We start from the raw sequence: 13,933 nt of genomic DNA, 5'->3' as shown, positions 1-13,933 counted from the left end.
TAGTGTGTAACATCAAAAAAAAGGCCCAAAGAAGATTCGTTATTTCGAAATCTCTTATATAGGGGATACAGACAAAACGCAAAATGGTCATTACTTCACAGACAGTGCCTTGCCTTGTCCTCCTATCCATTGCGCATGTCCACAGTAAACAATGAAAATGGCTGCCATGGGTTTCATTGCTGGTGACGGCGAGAGGAAACAAGTGTAAGACATTTTTAAAATTGTGTTTTAGGCAAGATGTATAGTTGTCGCGATAGGTTATTCTGCGTGTGGTCGTAACTAAAGTTAATCAGAAAAAAATAATATTGTATATAACGGAGAGCCTGTTTCGGTACTGTAGCTAACTAACGTGGATAACTACAGTTGCTAACGTTATTTGCCGTTTGTAATAGAAACTAGCTAACTTAGTTATATAACTAGATGTTTAACGTTATTTAGGTAGCTAGCTAACGTTATGTAGCTATCTTACAAGCCAATGTCAGTTATGAAACTCGGAGAAATACTGGACAAGGTTAGACTTATTGAATCAGGTGTGCTTGTTCAAGACTAGAACACAATTGTGAAACGACTGGGGGTCCCCAAGGAAATGTCTGAGAAACACTCAAGTTGCACCACTAACGTTAGTAGTTTTAGAATAAACCAGCAATAGTTGTCAAAGAACCAATTACAATAGACCTTCCCAGTTGACTAATCATTACCCTTTCCTATATCTTTTTCGTTCACAGGGGAGAGGATGCAGAGAGCTCAGAGAGGAGTGGCAATGAAGAGGAAAATGAGGGCCTGTCAGGTGAAGAGGAGGAAGAAGGAAGTGCCGGGAAGGTCGAAGCCGGTTCGTTGAAGCTCTGCGTCGCCGTGAGCTCGGCTAAGACCAAGAAGAAGAAACACAAGCACCGCAGCAAACACAAGCGACAGAAGCACTCCTGCCCAGAGGACAAGGAGCGGCGCCATGGGCACCGGCACAAGCACAAGAGGCACAAGCGTAAAGACAACCCCTCGACTGATGGCTTCCCAAACTGTGGCGATGACGACCCTTCCATGTACTCCTCCTCTGCCAAGCAGCCAAGACTGGAAGATGATGAGATGGCACTTCTGGAGGAGCTGGAGAAACAGAGGGCCCTGATCCAAGCCGAACTAGACGGTGAACTGACTGAGGGGGGCAGGGGGGTACAGTCGGACATGGGGCTCATACTCCAGGGCTACCACTCTGAAGAGGAGGAGGATGGGGAGATTCAGGTGGAGAGGGAGCGCAATGGGCAGCACTGGTGTATAGGGGCAACAGGTCCCGGGTCCGGCTCAGGCTCACAGACTGCTAAGGACACCTGGAGAGGACGGCGAGAGTTGACAGATGCTGGAAAAGCTAAGCAGAGCAATCCCAATAAAAATGCCAGGAAGAGCAGGACAGACGGGAAGACCAAGGATCGGATGAGAGGACGGAGCACGTCCAGGGATAGAGACAGCAGAAGACATTCCAGCAGTTCAGAGTGCTTCAGGTCTCCTGGCACTAGCAAACAGCCTTCCCCACCGGCTCAGAGCAGAGGAGCCCAAAACCAGGAGCCCAGCGGCAGCAACCACAAGTCACCCGAGCACTACAAGGCCAGGTGGCCAGATAAGGAAGGGGACAAGGACAAGAAGGCGACCAAGTCCCCCGCCAAGGACGCTTCCTCTGGGAAGGAGAACCGCTCTCCAGGCCTGCGAGGGAGGCCGCCAGGCCCCGCCCTCAAGCTGCAGCGCAGCTCGTCCCCATCACAATGTCAGAACTCCCTGGACTCATCCTCAGGTCCCCAGGAAGCTGAGCGAAGGGCCATGTCACCGTCACCACCCAGAGGGGGCCACCCACGCTCCCCGGAGAGTCGAAGGAAAGTGATGGACCGACTGAAACTTCCACCTGGCAGGTCAGAATTCTTTTTGGCCAAATTTCAATTCCAAAACACACACAGGTGTGCCATAAACATACACACATCTGTCATAAACACACACATCCATTTGTGTTCAATACAGATAAACAGGTGCTATTGTTTTCGAGGACGAGATGTGTCCTCTCACAACCAGTACATAATCCACAAATGAATTTACCGGTAACATATTGTGACAAAACCATCAGCTCCTGGGTTGTCACTCTCCTCCCGGGATAGACCAAAGCATTGGAATGGGAAGCCCTGGGGTGTATTAATTAGTGTACACTGTATCGCCATTTTTTTGCAACAGAAAACGTTTTGAAACGAAAAGTAGCGTTTCTTATCAGGTGAGACCTCCCCATTTTGTCCGGTTGCTTCCATTTGGTTTCTAGTGAATACTATTAATGTGAGGGGAGGAGGATACTTGCATTATTGCAGGTAGACCCTTGACAGCTATCAGCAGAAACGGTGCCAATAAGAAAAAACAAGTGCAGATGTTAGTGCAAGAAAGACAAGTACTTAATTGCTATATGGGAGATAGCACTTTACATGTCGTCATGCCATGATATTCCCAAACGAACATAGTCCAGTGTACATCATCCCCACATTGAATCCTGTCCAAATAAAATCAGACCCACTTTAGGTAATGCATGGAGAATATTGAATGTGTGACACCTTATCCTTTTGTCACGTGATCTTCAGGATGTGGAGCCAGGAAGAGGCAGGGGTCCGTAGGGACGCCAGCCCGGCCCTAGGCGCCCGGCGAAGGTTCAGCCGCTCACCTTTCAGGCGGAGATCGCGCTCTCCCAGGAGATGCAGCAGGTCACCATTCAGGAGGAGGTGGGTGGAGGACAGGTTCAAAAGTGTTTTTTAGCATCCATATTGGTGCATGTCTCATTATCTGTATAACCACTACCTGTGTTATGTATTTGAGTCTAAAACTACAGATACAGTGCCTTTGGAAAGTATTCAGACCCCTTGAATTTTTCTACATTTGTTACGTTACAGCCTTATTCTAAAATGGATTGAATAAAGAAAAATCCTCAGCAATCTACATACAATACCCCATAATGACAAAGAGAAAACAGCTTCTTAAAAATGTTTGCAAATGTATTAACAATAAACAACAAATGCCTTATTTACACAAGTATTCAGACCCTTTGCTATGAGAGTTTGAAATTGAGCTTAGGTGCATCCTGTTTCCATTGATCATCCTTGATGTTTCTACAACTTGATTAGAGTCCATCTGTGGTAAATTCAATTGACTGGACATGATTTGGAAAGGCACACACCTGTCTATAAGGTCCCACAGTTGACTGCATGTCAGAGCAAAACCAAAGCCATGAGGTTGAAGGAATTGTCCAAGACTCCTAAAGCTGACCGCCTGGCCAAACTGAGCAAACGGGGGAGAAGGGCCTTGGTCCAGGAGGTTACCAAGAACCCGATGGTCACTCTGACAGAGCTCCAGAGTTCCTTTGTGGGCATTGGAGAACCTACCAGAAGGACAACCATCTGTGCAGCACTACACCAATCAGCCCTGAATGGTAGAGTGGCTAGACAGAAGCCACTCATCAATTAAAGGCACATGACAGCCAACTTGCAGTTTTCCAAAAAGCACCTAATGGACTCTCAGACCATGAGAAACAAGATTCTCAGGTTTGATGAAACAAAGATTGAACTCTTTGGCCTGAATGACAATCGTCATGTCTGGAAGAAACCTGGCACCATCCCTACGGTGAAGCATGTTGGTGGCAGTTTCATGCTGTGGGTATGTTTTTCGGTGCAGGGACTGGGAGACAAGTCAGGATCAAGGGAAAGATGAACGGAGCAAAGTACAGAGAGATCCTTGATGAAAACCTCAGACTGGGGCAAACGTTCACCTTCAAACAGGACAACAACCCTAAGCACACAGCCAAGGTCGAACACCTCTGGAGAGACCTGAAAATAGCTGTACAGCAACGCTCCACATCCAACCTGACAGAGCTTGAGAGGATCTGCAGAGAAGAATGGGAGAAACTCCCCAAATACAGGTGTGCGAAGCTTGTAGCGTCATACCCAAGAAGACTTGAGGCTGTAATCACTGCCAAAGGTGTTTCAAAGTACTGAGTAAAGCATCTGAATACTTAGTGGCAAGAAAAAGTATGTGAACCCTTTGGAAATACCTGGATTTCTGCATAAATCGGTCATAGAATGTGAACTGATATTCATCTAGGTCACAACAATCGACATACAGTCTGCTTTAACTAATTACACACAAACAATTATACGTTTTCATGTCTTTATTGAACTCACCGTGTAAACATTCACAGTGCAGGGTGGAAAAAGTATGTGTAACTGGTTGACCCTCCTTGGCAGCAATATCCTCAACCAAACGTCTTCTGTAGTTGGGGATCAGACCTGCACAACGGTCACGAGGAATTTTGGACCATTCCTCTTTACAAAACTGTTTCAATTCAGCAATATTCTTGGGATGTCTGATGTGAACTGCTCTCTTGAGGTCATGCCACAGCACCTCAATTGGGTTGAGGTCAGGACTCTGACTGGGCCACTCCAGAAGGCGTATTTTCTTCTGTTGTTGATTTACTTCTGTGTTTTGGGTCGTTGTCCTGTTGCATTACCCAACTTCTGTTGAGTTTCAATTGGCGGACAGACAGCCTTACATTCTCCTGCAAAATGTCTTGAGAAACTTGGAAATTCATTTGTCCGTCTGATAGCAAGCTGTCCAGGCTCTGAGGCAGCAAAGCGGCTCCAAACCACGATGCTCCCTCCACCATACTTTACAGTTGGGATGAGGTTTTGATGTTGGTGTGCTGTGCTGTGCATTTTTTTCTCTCCACAAAGTGTTGTGGGTTCCCTCGAAACAACTCAAGTTTAGTTTAATCTGTCCACATATTTTGCTAGTAGCGCTGTCCAGGTGCACTTTTGCGAACTTCAGACGTGCAGCAATGTTGTTTTTTTTGGACAGCAGTGGCTTCTTCCGTGGTGTCCTCCCATGAACACCATTCTTGTTTAGTGTTTCACGTATCGTAGACTCGTCAATTGAGATGTTAGCATGTTCCAGAGATTTATGTAAGTCTTTAGCTGACACTCTCTAGGATTCTTCTTCACCTCATTGAGCATTATGCGCTGTGCTCTTGGTGTCATCTTTGCAGGATGGCCACTCCTAGGGAGAGTAGCAACAGTGCTGAACTTTCTCCATTTATAGACAAATTTGTCGTACCATGGACTGATGAACATCAAGGCTTTTAGAGATACATTTGTAACCCTTTCCAGCTTTATGCAAGTCAACAATTCTTAATCTTAGGTCTTCTGAGATCTCTTGTTCAAGGTGTGGTTCACATCAGAAAATGCTTCTTGTAAATAGCAAAGTCACATTTTGTTATTTTTTTTTTTTTTTAAGGCAAGGCAGCTCTAACCAACATCTCCAATCTCGTCTCATTGATTAGACTGCAGGTTAGCTGACTTCTGACTCCAATTAGCTTTTGGAGAAGTAATTAGCCTAGGGGTTCACTACTTATTCTTTCCACAGTGGTTCGTCCTTTAAAAGTTGCAGCACAGCTTGCGTGATGCCGCAGAATTCTATGCCACGTTATTTAAGTGCCAACCACTGGTAACATTAATGCTAGTTAGTGCTAGTTTGACCAGCAGAGGGCATCTTTGAGAAGCATTTGATAGCCTTCAGTAGTGGCTGTACTAGAAAATGTAAAACCTTTTTTTGTAAGAACACAGTATATGGGACTGATTTTTAAGACATTTTGCTTAATTAATTTGCTTAATATTATGGTGTTTCTATTCCAAGAAAAACTAAAATCCCTCTGGGTTTCCGTTAGGATGGAACGGAAAATATGTCACTGTACAACGTGACAGTCGGGAGTAGGCTACAGTACTTGGCTATTTTATATAATTAAAGACTATCAGAAAGAATGTTGGGACTTATTTTGATCCAAAGCCATGAATGAGTTAGTCACTCAGCTTTATGTAGGTGCCGGGCTATATGACTGTGCCATCAACTTGATAATATATAACAATATTTTGGAGGTTATTTTGTTTACAATTGCTCACTTTCATTTTTTTTTAAAAATCTGAATAAAGGCCAAAACATTTATTTCTGTTTTTAGAGGGAGAGAAACGCTGGGCCAATTATGCGCCGCCCTATGGGACTCCCAATAAGGGGTCGGATGTGATACATCATATTTTTTGTTGTATTATTTGTATTTTCTGGTGGATTAAACTGAAATTGCAACCAATCACAGCCAACCTAACAACTAGCTACCTGATAATAGCCATAATGGTGCTGTACAACGTGACCGTGTGTGTTTTGAAAGAGTATTTTCCAGTAAGCAACAATTTCTTAACCTTAATTAGACAACTTTGTTCCAATATTTCTGTAATTCAGTGATATTTATTCCCATAGTAATTCGTTATGGATCCATAACTAAATAAACATCTGCATTTTGAAAGAGTATTTTTATCATTATTTATTAACGAAAGCATAAAGATGCTGATGAAGAAATACAGTACTGCACAGTATATGCTTTAACATTTGCATAATAAAGCATTTTGCATATATAAGCCACCTGCATTTGTTTATTAGGCTATAGCAGAACAGCACAACGGTCCGGACGGCCCTTGCTGTGCCTGGTGAGCAGTTGATCAAGTTCTGTTGTCAGAAGAGGAATGAAAATGTCAGGATGAACCGACGACCTGATGAAACTGCCAGGTATGTTGACTCTGAATGTCGGAGGTGGAGTTCCAGAGCTCACTGGTGTGCCTGGCATTGTGACTCCATCTCGTTCCTCGCCCTCTTCAACGCGTCATTCTCCGCCTGACTCTCCGCCAATGCCGCCTGGCTCTGGACCAATGCATCAGCTGTCGCCCGTATCTCTGCCCTCAGATAATGTTTCTCTTTCTGCTGGTCTGCCTTCAATGACTCGATCTCGGTCTTCAAAGTTTGAATCTCACCCATAAGCACCTTCATCAGATGAGCAGAATGGTACCGCCCTGAGCCCCCATCGATTACAGTGGCCTATGAACAGGTACAGTAGGCGACAATACTGTAAAGTAGGCCTAATAATGTAAAAAATAATGCTTAAATCGACTGCTGGTCTTTACTGTATGCTGCACATTTTTACATTGTATTCCATTTCCAGCGAGACTATTCAAGCCATCGACTCACTGATGAATGAAGGTGACGAGCGATCGGCAAAGGCCATCTGTAATCTGCTGGCATCACGGCCCAACATCAACATTGCTCTAATCACAGTCAGAAGACAGTTTAAGAAATTGGTGTGAATTTATGGAAAGGCTTGGTAAGACACATTTTTTTTATATGTAAAAATATATTTATATATCACATTATTTATTTTTTTCCCCCAGAACATTAACCATGTTTGTTCGCTTGTTTTGTACTGTTCTGTAGGTTCCACCTGATAATTCCTCTGACAAACAAAGAACTTTGCATCCTGCAGGCCCAGGCATGGATCAAAGCTGGCAAGACATTCAATGATGTCATCTTCACAGACGAATCAACCGTGGCCCTTGAGCAATTTGCTCAAATTTGCTACAGAAAAAAGAAAGGTTAAGCAATCCGAGTCCCAAGCATCCGCTCAAACTCGACGTGGGGGGGCAATTTCTCGCCAGGGATCAGGCCCAAATTAGATTTTTTAATGGTTAGCTTGGCTATTTACAAATCAAAAGGTACATAAAATATTGTAGCCCACAACGCACGGACTGCTATGTGTTCCACAATTCACTGTTGCCTCCTTTTTCAGGTATCATGACTCGAGATTTCTTTGAGGAAGAAATCAAGAGATATGCTGGACCATATGTCAGAGAGGTGTTTCTGGGACCACATCGTTTCTTTCAAGGTAGGATTATAGCAATATTTTATGTTTAGGCCTATGTATATTTCTAGTGTTGTACCTAATGTTGGCTGTTAGGCTTAATGTATTTTTTTCTTTCTCCAAATGCAGTCAATGACCCAAAACACACTGCCGCCCGGGTTTGCATTGCAAATGAGGGCATAAACTGGGTCAAGATGCCAGCAGAGTAAGTAGACCTTTATGTAGTAAAATAAAGGTTCAATCAAAATAAATAAGTAAAAGACCTACAACACCTACAGTAGGCCTACAGTATATCTAAAAATTATTTTTTTAAATCTCTACATGTAGGTCTACTGATTTTAAACCCGAGCGAACTTGTTTGGCATCAACTGAAAATATTAATCCATATCTCTGCCAAGCCTACAAGCAAAGATGAACTGGTCAAGGCCATCAAGACGTTTTGGCAAGAGAAATTGACGATACTACAATGCAACAAATACATTGATCATCTCGGCGTGGTCGTGGAGCTGGGTGGAAGTGCAACTAAAATGTAGTTTAAATAACCATTTGCATTTTGAATGTCTTTTTTCTAGTTATTTTATTAACGAAAGCATGAAGATGTTGATGAAGAAATACTGTACCGCTGTTTTGAGTTAGAAATGTAACATTTCATAGTACTTAAGCGTTGAATACATTGCAGGTAGGGGGGATGTTCACACCTACAGTGGCCGGGCTAGAAAGAGTCTATTGTCCTGCTAATCGGGCTACAAGTGTTTGAAAACCTGTTTTCAAAATGCTACCATCTGTCCATCACTACTGTAAATAAAAACACAGTATCTTGTTTACATTCTTTATTGTAACCACAATGTTACAAATAATTTGTATTTACCTTTCCAATTACTTTTAGAGTTTGGGATTAATTTGAATAGTAATATGGTGTTTCTACTTCAAGAAAAACAAAAAACCCTCTGGGTTTCCATTAGAATAGAATGGAATGGAAAATATGGTGCTGTACAATGTGACAGTCGGGAGTAGGCTACAGTACTGGGCTATTTAGCTAAAGAATCCCGGAGACCGGGGTTCAATTTCCCGGATGGGGACGATGGAGTAGGCTGTCCTTGTAAATAAGAATTTGTTCTTAACTGACTTGTCTAGTTAAATAAAGGTTACACTGAGAGTATAACATTTCTACACCCTAATTGTAGTCTAACCAATACCCAAACGGAGATTCAGTGAAAATAAAAATATCATTGGTTTATCAAGACCAGTCCCCATTCTTGGCTCAGAGCAGAGTGAAACAGTGCTAAAATAGTTGTAGGCTATTGCTTCATATCCTATTGCTTCTAACTTCAATATGCTCTTTAAATAAGACCTACACCACTTTAACAGAACATTACTCAACATTAGTGAGACTCATGTCGCCTAGAGTAGGCCTACAGTATATCGGAAAATATGAAGTGGCTCTCCGCCAATAATCACATATAGAGGATTGGAGGATATTTCTCTAATTCAGTGATATTTATTCCCATAGTAATTTGTTATGGATCCATAACTAAATAAACATTGGCATTTTGAAATAGTATTTTTATTTTATTAACGAAAGCATAAAGATGCCATTATTAGTTACATTGTTTTAGGTTGAACGTGCAGACTGGCACTAAGAACAACGGGAAGGTTTCCCTAGTCAGCGCCGTTAGTGCAATGCCCCTTAAAGTGTTGTTCTGTACTACCCAGGGTGGGGGTCCACACCCCCCACTCCCTTCTTCTTCCCTTCCCCATGGGCTAGGTCCATCTTCTTTGCGCGGGTCTGCAGCCCATCCCGTGCCACCTACCAGTGCCACCTACTCTCGTGCCTTGAACCTCACACACTTTCAGTGGTCTTCCCTGTGGCTCAGTTGGTAGAGCATGGTGTGTGCAACGCCAGGGTTGTGGGTTCGATTCCCACGGGGGGGCCAGTACAAAAAAATGCATGAAATGAAATGTATGCATTCACTACTGTAAGTCGCTCTGGATAAGAGCGTCTGCTAAATGACTAAAATGTAAAATGTTACAGCTGGAGAACTGCAAGGCAATCCCATTGTGCACCACATGATCAATATATTGTCCTGCTAATAACAGGGTTAATAATATATCTATGAGAATATCCAAGGGGCTTTTATATAATTCAAAATTAATAATAATAGTCGTTTTGTGTAAAAATAATAATTTGGAGATTTCGATTTCAAATAATGTAAAACGAGCCAGAAAAAGGCCATTCTTGAACATGGGGTGAGACATTGTTACCAATTTATAAATAAAGCTAGTTTCTAATTTCTAATTATTTATTTCTGTTTTTAGAGGGAGAGAAACCAAAAACCTACAGTCATCTCATGGGTCTCCCAGTCGAGGTCAGCACGGGTATTGAACCAGCATCTGTAGCAGTGTCTTAGACCGTTGCGCCACTCAGGCGCTACACATTGTGACCGGTCGGGAGTGGGCTACACTACTACAATAAGAGCAAAATAATCCTAACAAAATAAAATAATAAAAACCTTACTGTAACAACAGTTTTAGTAAGTAATACTGAAGTTGTGCACAATTATCAGTTTCTATTTAGGTTTATGTCGCCCATTCATTGTCAGTTAGTGACACAGTAGGACCCAAAAGCATAATCAATGCTCTAACTCCCCCTTGCGCTGGTCTGGAGCAATAAAGTGGTGACGCAGGGTACTGTACTAAACCACAAATTACCGCAGCATAATCACAACTTTTATTACACAAATTACCTCTAAGTACCGCAGCATAATCAATGCTCTAACTCCCTCTTGCACTGGTCTGGAGCAATGAAGTGGTGACGTAGGGTACTGTACTGAACCACAAATTAACTCTAAGTACCGCAGCATAATCGCAAAACTTTTAGTGGAGCAACCACTGTATGTAAATGTGATATTTCCGTTTTAAATTTTTTATAAATTAGCAAACATTTCTAAAAACCTGTTTTTGCGTTGTCATTTTGGGTTATTGTGTGTAGATCGATGAGGAAAAAATCTAATTGAATCTATTTTAGAATAAGGCTGTAACGTAACAATGTGGAAATGTCAAGGGGTCTGAATACTTTCCGAAGGCACTGTAGGTCACTAGTCCTATTCTCTGTGCAATGAAGGTCTGCTTAGACTGAAACTTCGTTCTTTATATTAATATTTAAATACAATAACAAGTTTTATAATGGAGAGAATTGCAACTCACAAGTTTTGGGTTATGAAATTTCGATTATAAGGTGTTTTGTTATTCTTCATTCAATGGTAATAGCTATGTCATTAATATAAATGACAATTGAACAGCAGGATGTCTTCCATATTGCACCTGTAAGATGCTCAGGCTTTTTCTTGGCTCTTCTCCATAGGTCGTTGGATCGGTTGGGACGGAGGCTGCGGTGGCGTTCCAGATCCCAGGAGAGGAGATGGAGCCGGGACAGAGAGGACAAGTTCAAGGGCAGCCTCTCGGAGGGAATGTGGGCCGACAAGGAGGACTCTGAAGATGAAGTGTAGGCAGTGCACTAAGGAATTTTAGTTGCTTATACCATATGAAAGTCATACTTCTGCATCATGTCCCCTAATCTTTTGAATGGGCTTGACGATTATATCATAACATTTGTGGAAACGTAGTCATTTAAGGTGTATATATATACAATTATATTTGTGTTTGTGGATACATTTACTTCTGCCAGATGCCTTTTATAAGTTTTGTCTTGAAAACCCTTCAAAAAGCCTACAAATGTTCAAGAACTGGAAAATGACAGATCACTTTAATAGGGTATTGCTTACCTCAGATTTTGTCTTAAGTGTTGACTGTATGGTTCATACACATGATTCAACATTAATCAATTTCAGTCTCATTAAACCACACCATTTTTGTTTTAGGGCAGGCTTTTCGTAATATAAGCTTTTGTTCATGTGTGCGGGGAGGATGACCACATTGTATGTATTCGTCGAGAGTTGACGTGGTGTTTCCTGTCCAGGCTGGAAGATTACGATGTGGATGAGGAGGACGAGGAGGCTCTCATTGAACAGAGGAGGCTACAGCGCCTGGCCATCGTCCAGGTGGGTGATAAGACCTCAATAATATCATCCTCGATGCACTGATATTACTTTAAACAGAGCCACAAACAGCCATTTAATGTCATGATATGCCATTTACCCTGTATTATTGGTTGTCATCCACTGCATGCACACATGGCACACACAGGTGTTTGATTGTTAGTTCATCATGTGTGTACATGTTGGCGTGCCAGTGCTTGGTATCCATGCTTACATTGTGTGTCTATCTGTGTTCCCGTGAACAGAAGTACAAGGGAGGGAACGAGGGTAGTAACATGTCGGCACCATCGGAGCCCGGCAGCCCCCAGAGCAGCCCGCGCAGCCGCTCGCCGTCGCCAGACGACATCTTGGAGCGCGTAGCGGCCGACGTCAAAGAGTATGAGCGGGAAAACGTGGACACCTTCGAAGAAAACATCAAGGCCAAGCACAACCTCATCGAACAGGAGAAAGACGGTACACTGGTGTGTGTGTGTGTTCACCAAACCTGTGGCAAACTAAGACATATGAAATACTTTCAGATACTTAAGGCAAATTTGATTTAGTTTGCTCAGTACAAACACCATGAAGTATGTATTGAAAGTATTTGACATATGCATTTGACCCAGGTGTGTGTGCGTGTTTTTGTGTCATGCTGATAGAAGCTCATGCTGGTACATGAATCAGTAGTGGGGATAGAAACTAGAGGTCGACCAATTAATTGGGGCTGATTTCAAGTTTTCATAGCAATCGGTAATCAGTATTTTTGGACACCGATCATGGCCGATTGCATTGCACTCCACGAGGAGACTGCGTGGCAGGCTGACTACCTGTTATGCGAGTGCAGCAAGGAGCCAAGGTAAGGTGTTAACTAGCATTAAACGTATCTTATAAAAAACAATCCATTTTAACATAATCACTAGTTAACTACACATGGTTGATGATATTACTAGTTTATCTAGCTTGTCCTGCGTTGCACATAATCGATGCGGTGCCTGTTAATTTATCATTGAATCATAGCCTACTTCGCTAAACGGGTGATTTAACAAGCGTATTCGCGAAAAAAGCAGTGTCATTGCACCAATGTGTACCTAGCCATAAACATCAATGCCTTTCTTAAAATCAATACACAGAAGTATATTTTTTTTAAACCTGCATATTTAGTTAAAAGAAATTAATGTTAGCAGGCAATATTAAACTAGGGAAATTGTGTCACTTCTCTTGTGTTCATTGCACGCAGAGTCAGTGTATATGCAACAGTTTGGGCCGCCTGGCTCGTTGCGAACTAATTTGCCAGAATTTGTACGGAATTATGACATAACATTGAAGGTTGTGCAATGTAACAGCAATATTTCGACTTATGGATGCCACCCGTTAGATAAAATACAAATGGTATAGAGAGAAATAGTCCTATAATAACTACAACCTAAAACTTCTTACCTGGGAATATTGAAGACTCATGTTAAAAGAAACCACCAGCTTTCATATGTTCTCATGTTCTGAGCAAGGAACTTAAACGTTAGCTTTCTTACATGGCACATAATGCACTTTTACTTTTTTCTCCAACACTTTGTTTTTGCATTATTTAAACCAAATTGAACATGTTTCATTATTTATTTGAGACTAAATTGATTTTATTGATGTATTATATTAAGTTAAAATAAAAGTGTTCATTATTCATTCAGTATTGTTGTAGTTGTCATTATTATTATTTTTGGTCCTCCAATAATCGGTATCGGCGTTGAAAAATCATAATCGGTCGACCTCTAATAGAAACATAATTTGTTTTATTTTGCATGCCTTCAGACTAATACTATTGATGGTGATCGAGTTACAAATGTAGTTCCAAAGTCCATTATTCATTATGTCATATCCTAATTCTTATTTATAAATCAAATGTATACCCTTTTGACATCAGCAGTATTCACAAAATGCTTTTACAGTTTAACAGTGCTTATAACTGTACTCCCTTTCTTTCTTAGAAGGAACCAACCCGAAAAAAACATCCGCCCCTGATATGTTCACCGAATCGGATGACATGTTCGCCGCCTACGATGTGAGTACTCCTCCTGTTGCTATGATTCCATTCCGATTCTGACCACCATGACGTGTACGAGCCATCAACTTTTAAATGAAGTTGTCTATGGAATAGGATTCCGGCAGA

The 13,933-nt window shown here is 42.0% G+C and overlaps 1 protein-coding gene across 2 annotated transcripts in view; it reads left to right on the top strand.

Annotated features, from left to right (window-relative positions):
* The first annotated feature begins 120 nt into the window (after positions 1–120).
* The window catches only part of LOC115156580 (serine/threonine-protein kinase PRP4 homolog), a 38,239-nt gene continuing 24,426 nt past the window's right edge, over positions 121–13,933 (top strand). Inside the window, exons 1-7 of one of the 2 annotated variants that reach the window (XM_029704050.1) lie at positions 121–204; positions 726–1,892; positions 2,598–2,735; positions 11,100–11,240; positions 11,715–11,796; positions 12,039–12,246; positions 13,755–13,825. In XM_029704050.1, coding sequence (XP_029559910.1) covers positions 152–204; positions 726–1,892; positions 2,598–2,735; positions 11,100–11,240; positions 11,715–11,796; positions 12,039–12,246; positions 13,755–13,825 — 1,860 coding nt within the window. In that variant the 5' untranslated portion in view covers positions 121–151. Of the gene's footprint in view, positions 205–725; positions 1,893–2,597; positions 2,736–11,099; positions 11,241–11,714; positions 11,797–12,038; positions 12,247–13,751; positions 13,826–13,933 lie in introns of both variants that reach the window. The other variant, XM_029704049.1, reaches the window with a different exon arrangement.

Source organism: Salmo trutta, chromosome 21 (assembly GCF_901001165.1).
Source record: "Salmo trutta chromosome 21, fSalTru1.1, whole genome shotgun sequence".
In the NCBI taxonomy this organism is placed as follows: Eukaryota; Metazoa; Chordata; class Actinopteri; order Salmoniformes; family Salmonidae; genus Salmo; species Salmo trutta.
The sequence above is the reverse complement of the archived record's forward strand: the minus strand, read 5'-3'. Positions and strand labels throughout refer to the sequence as shown.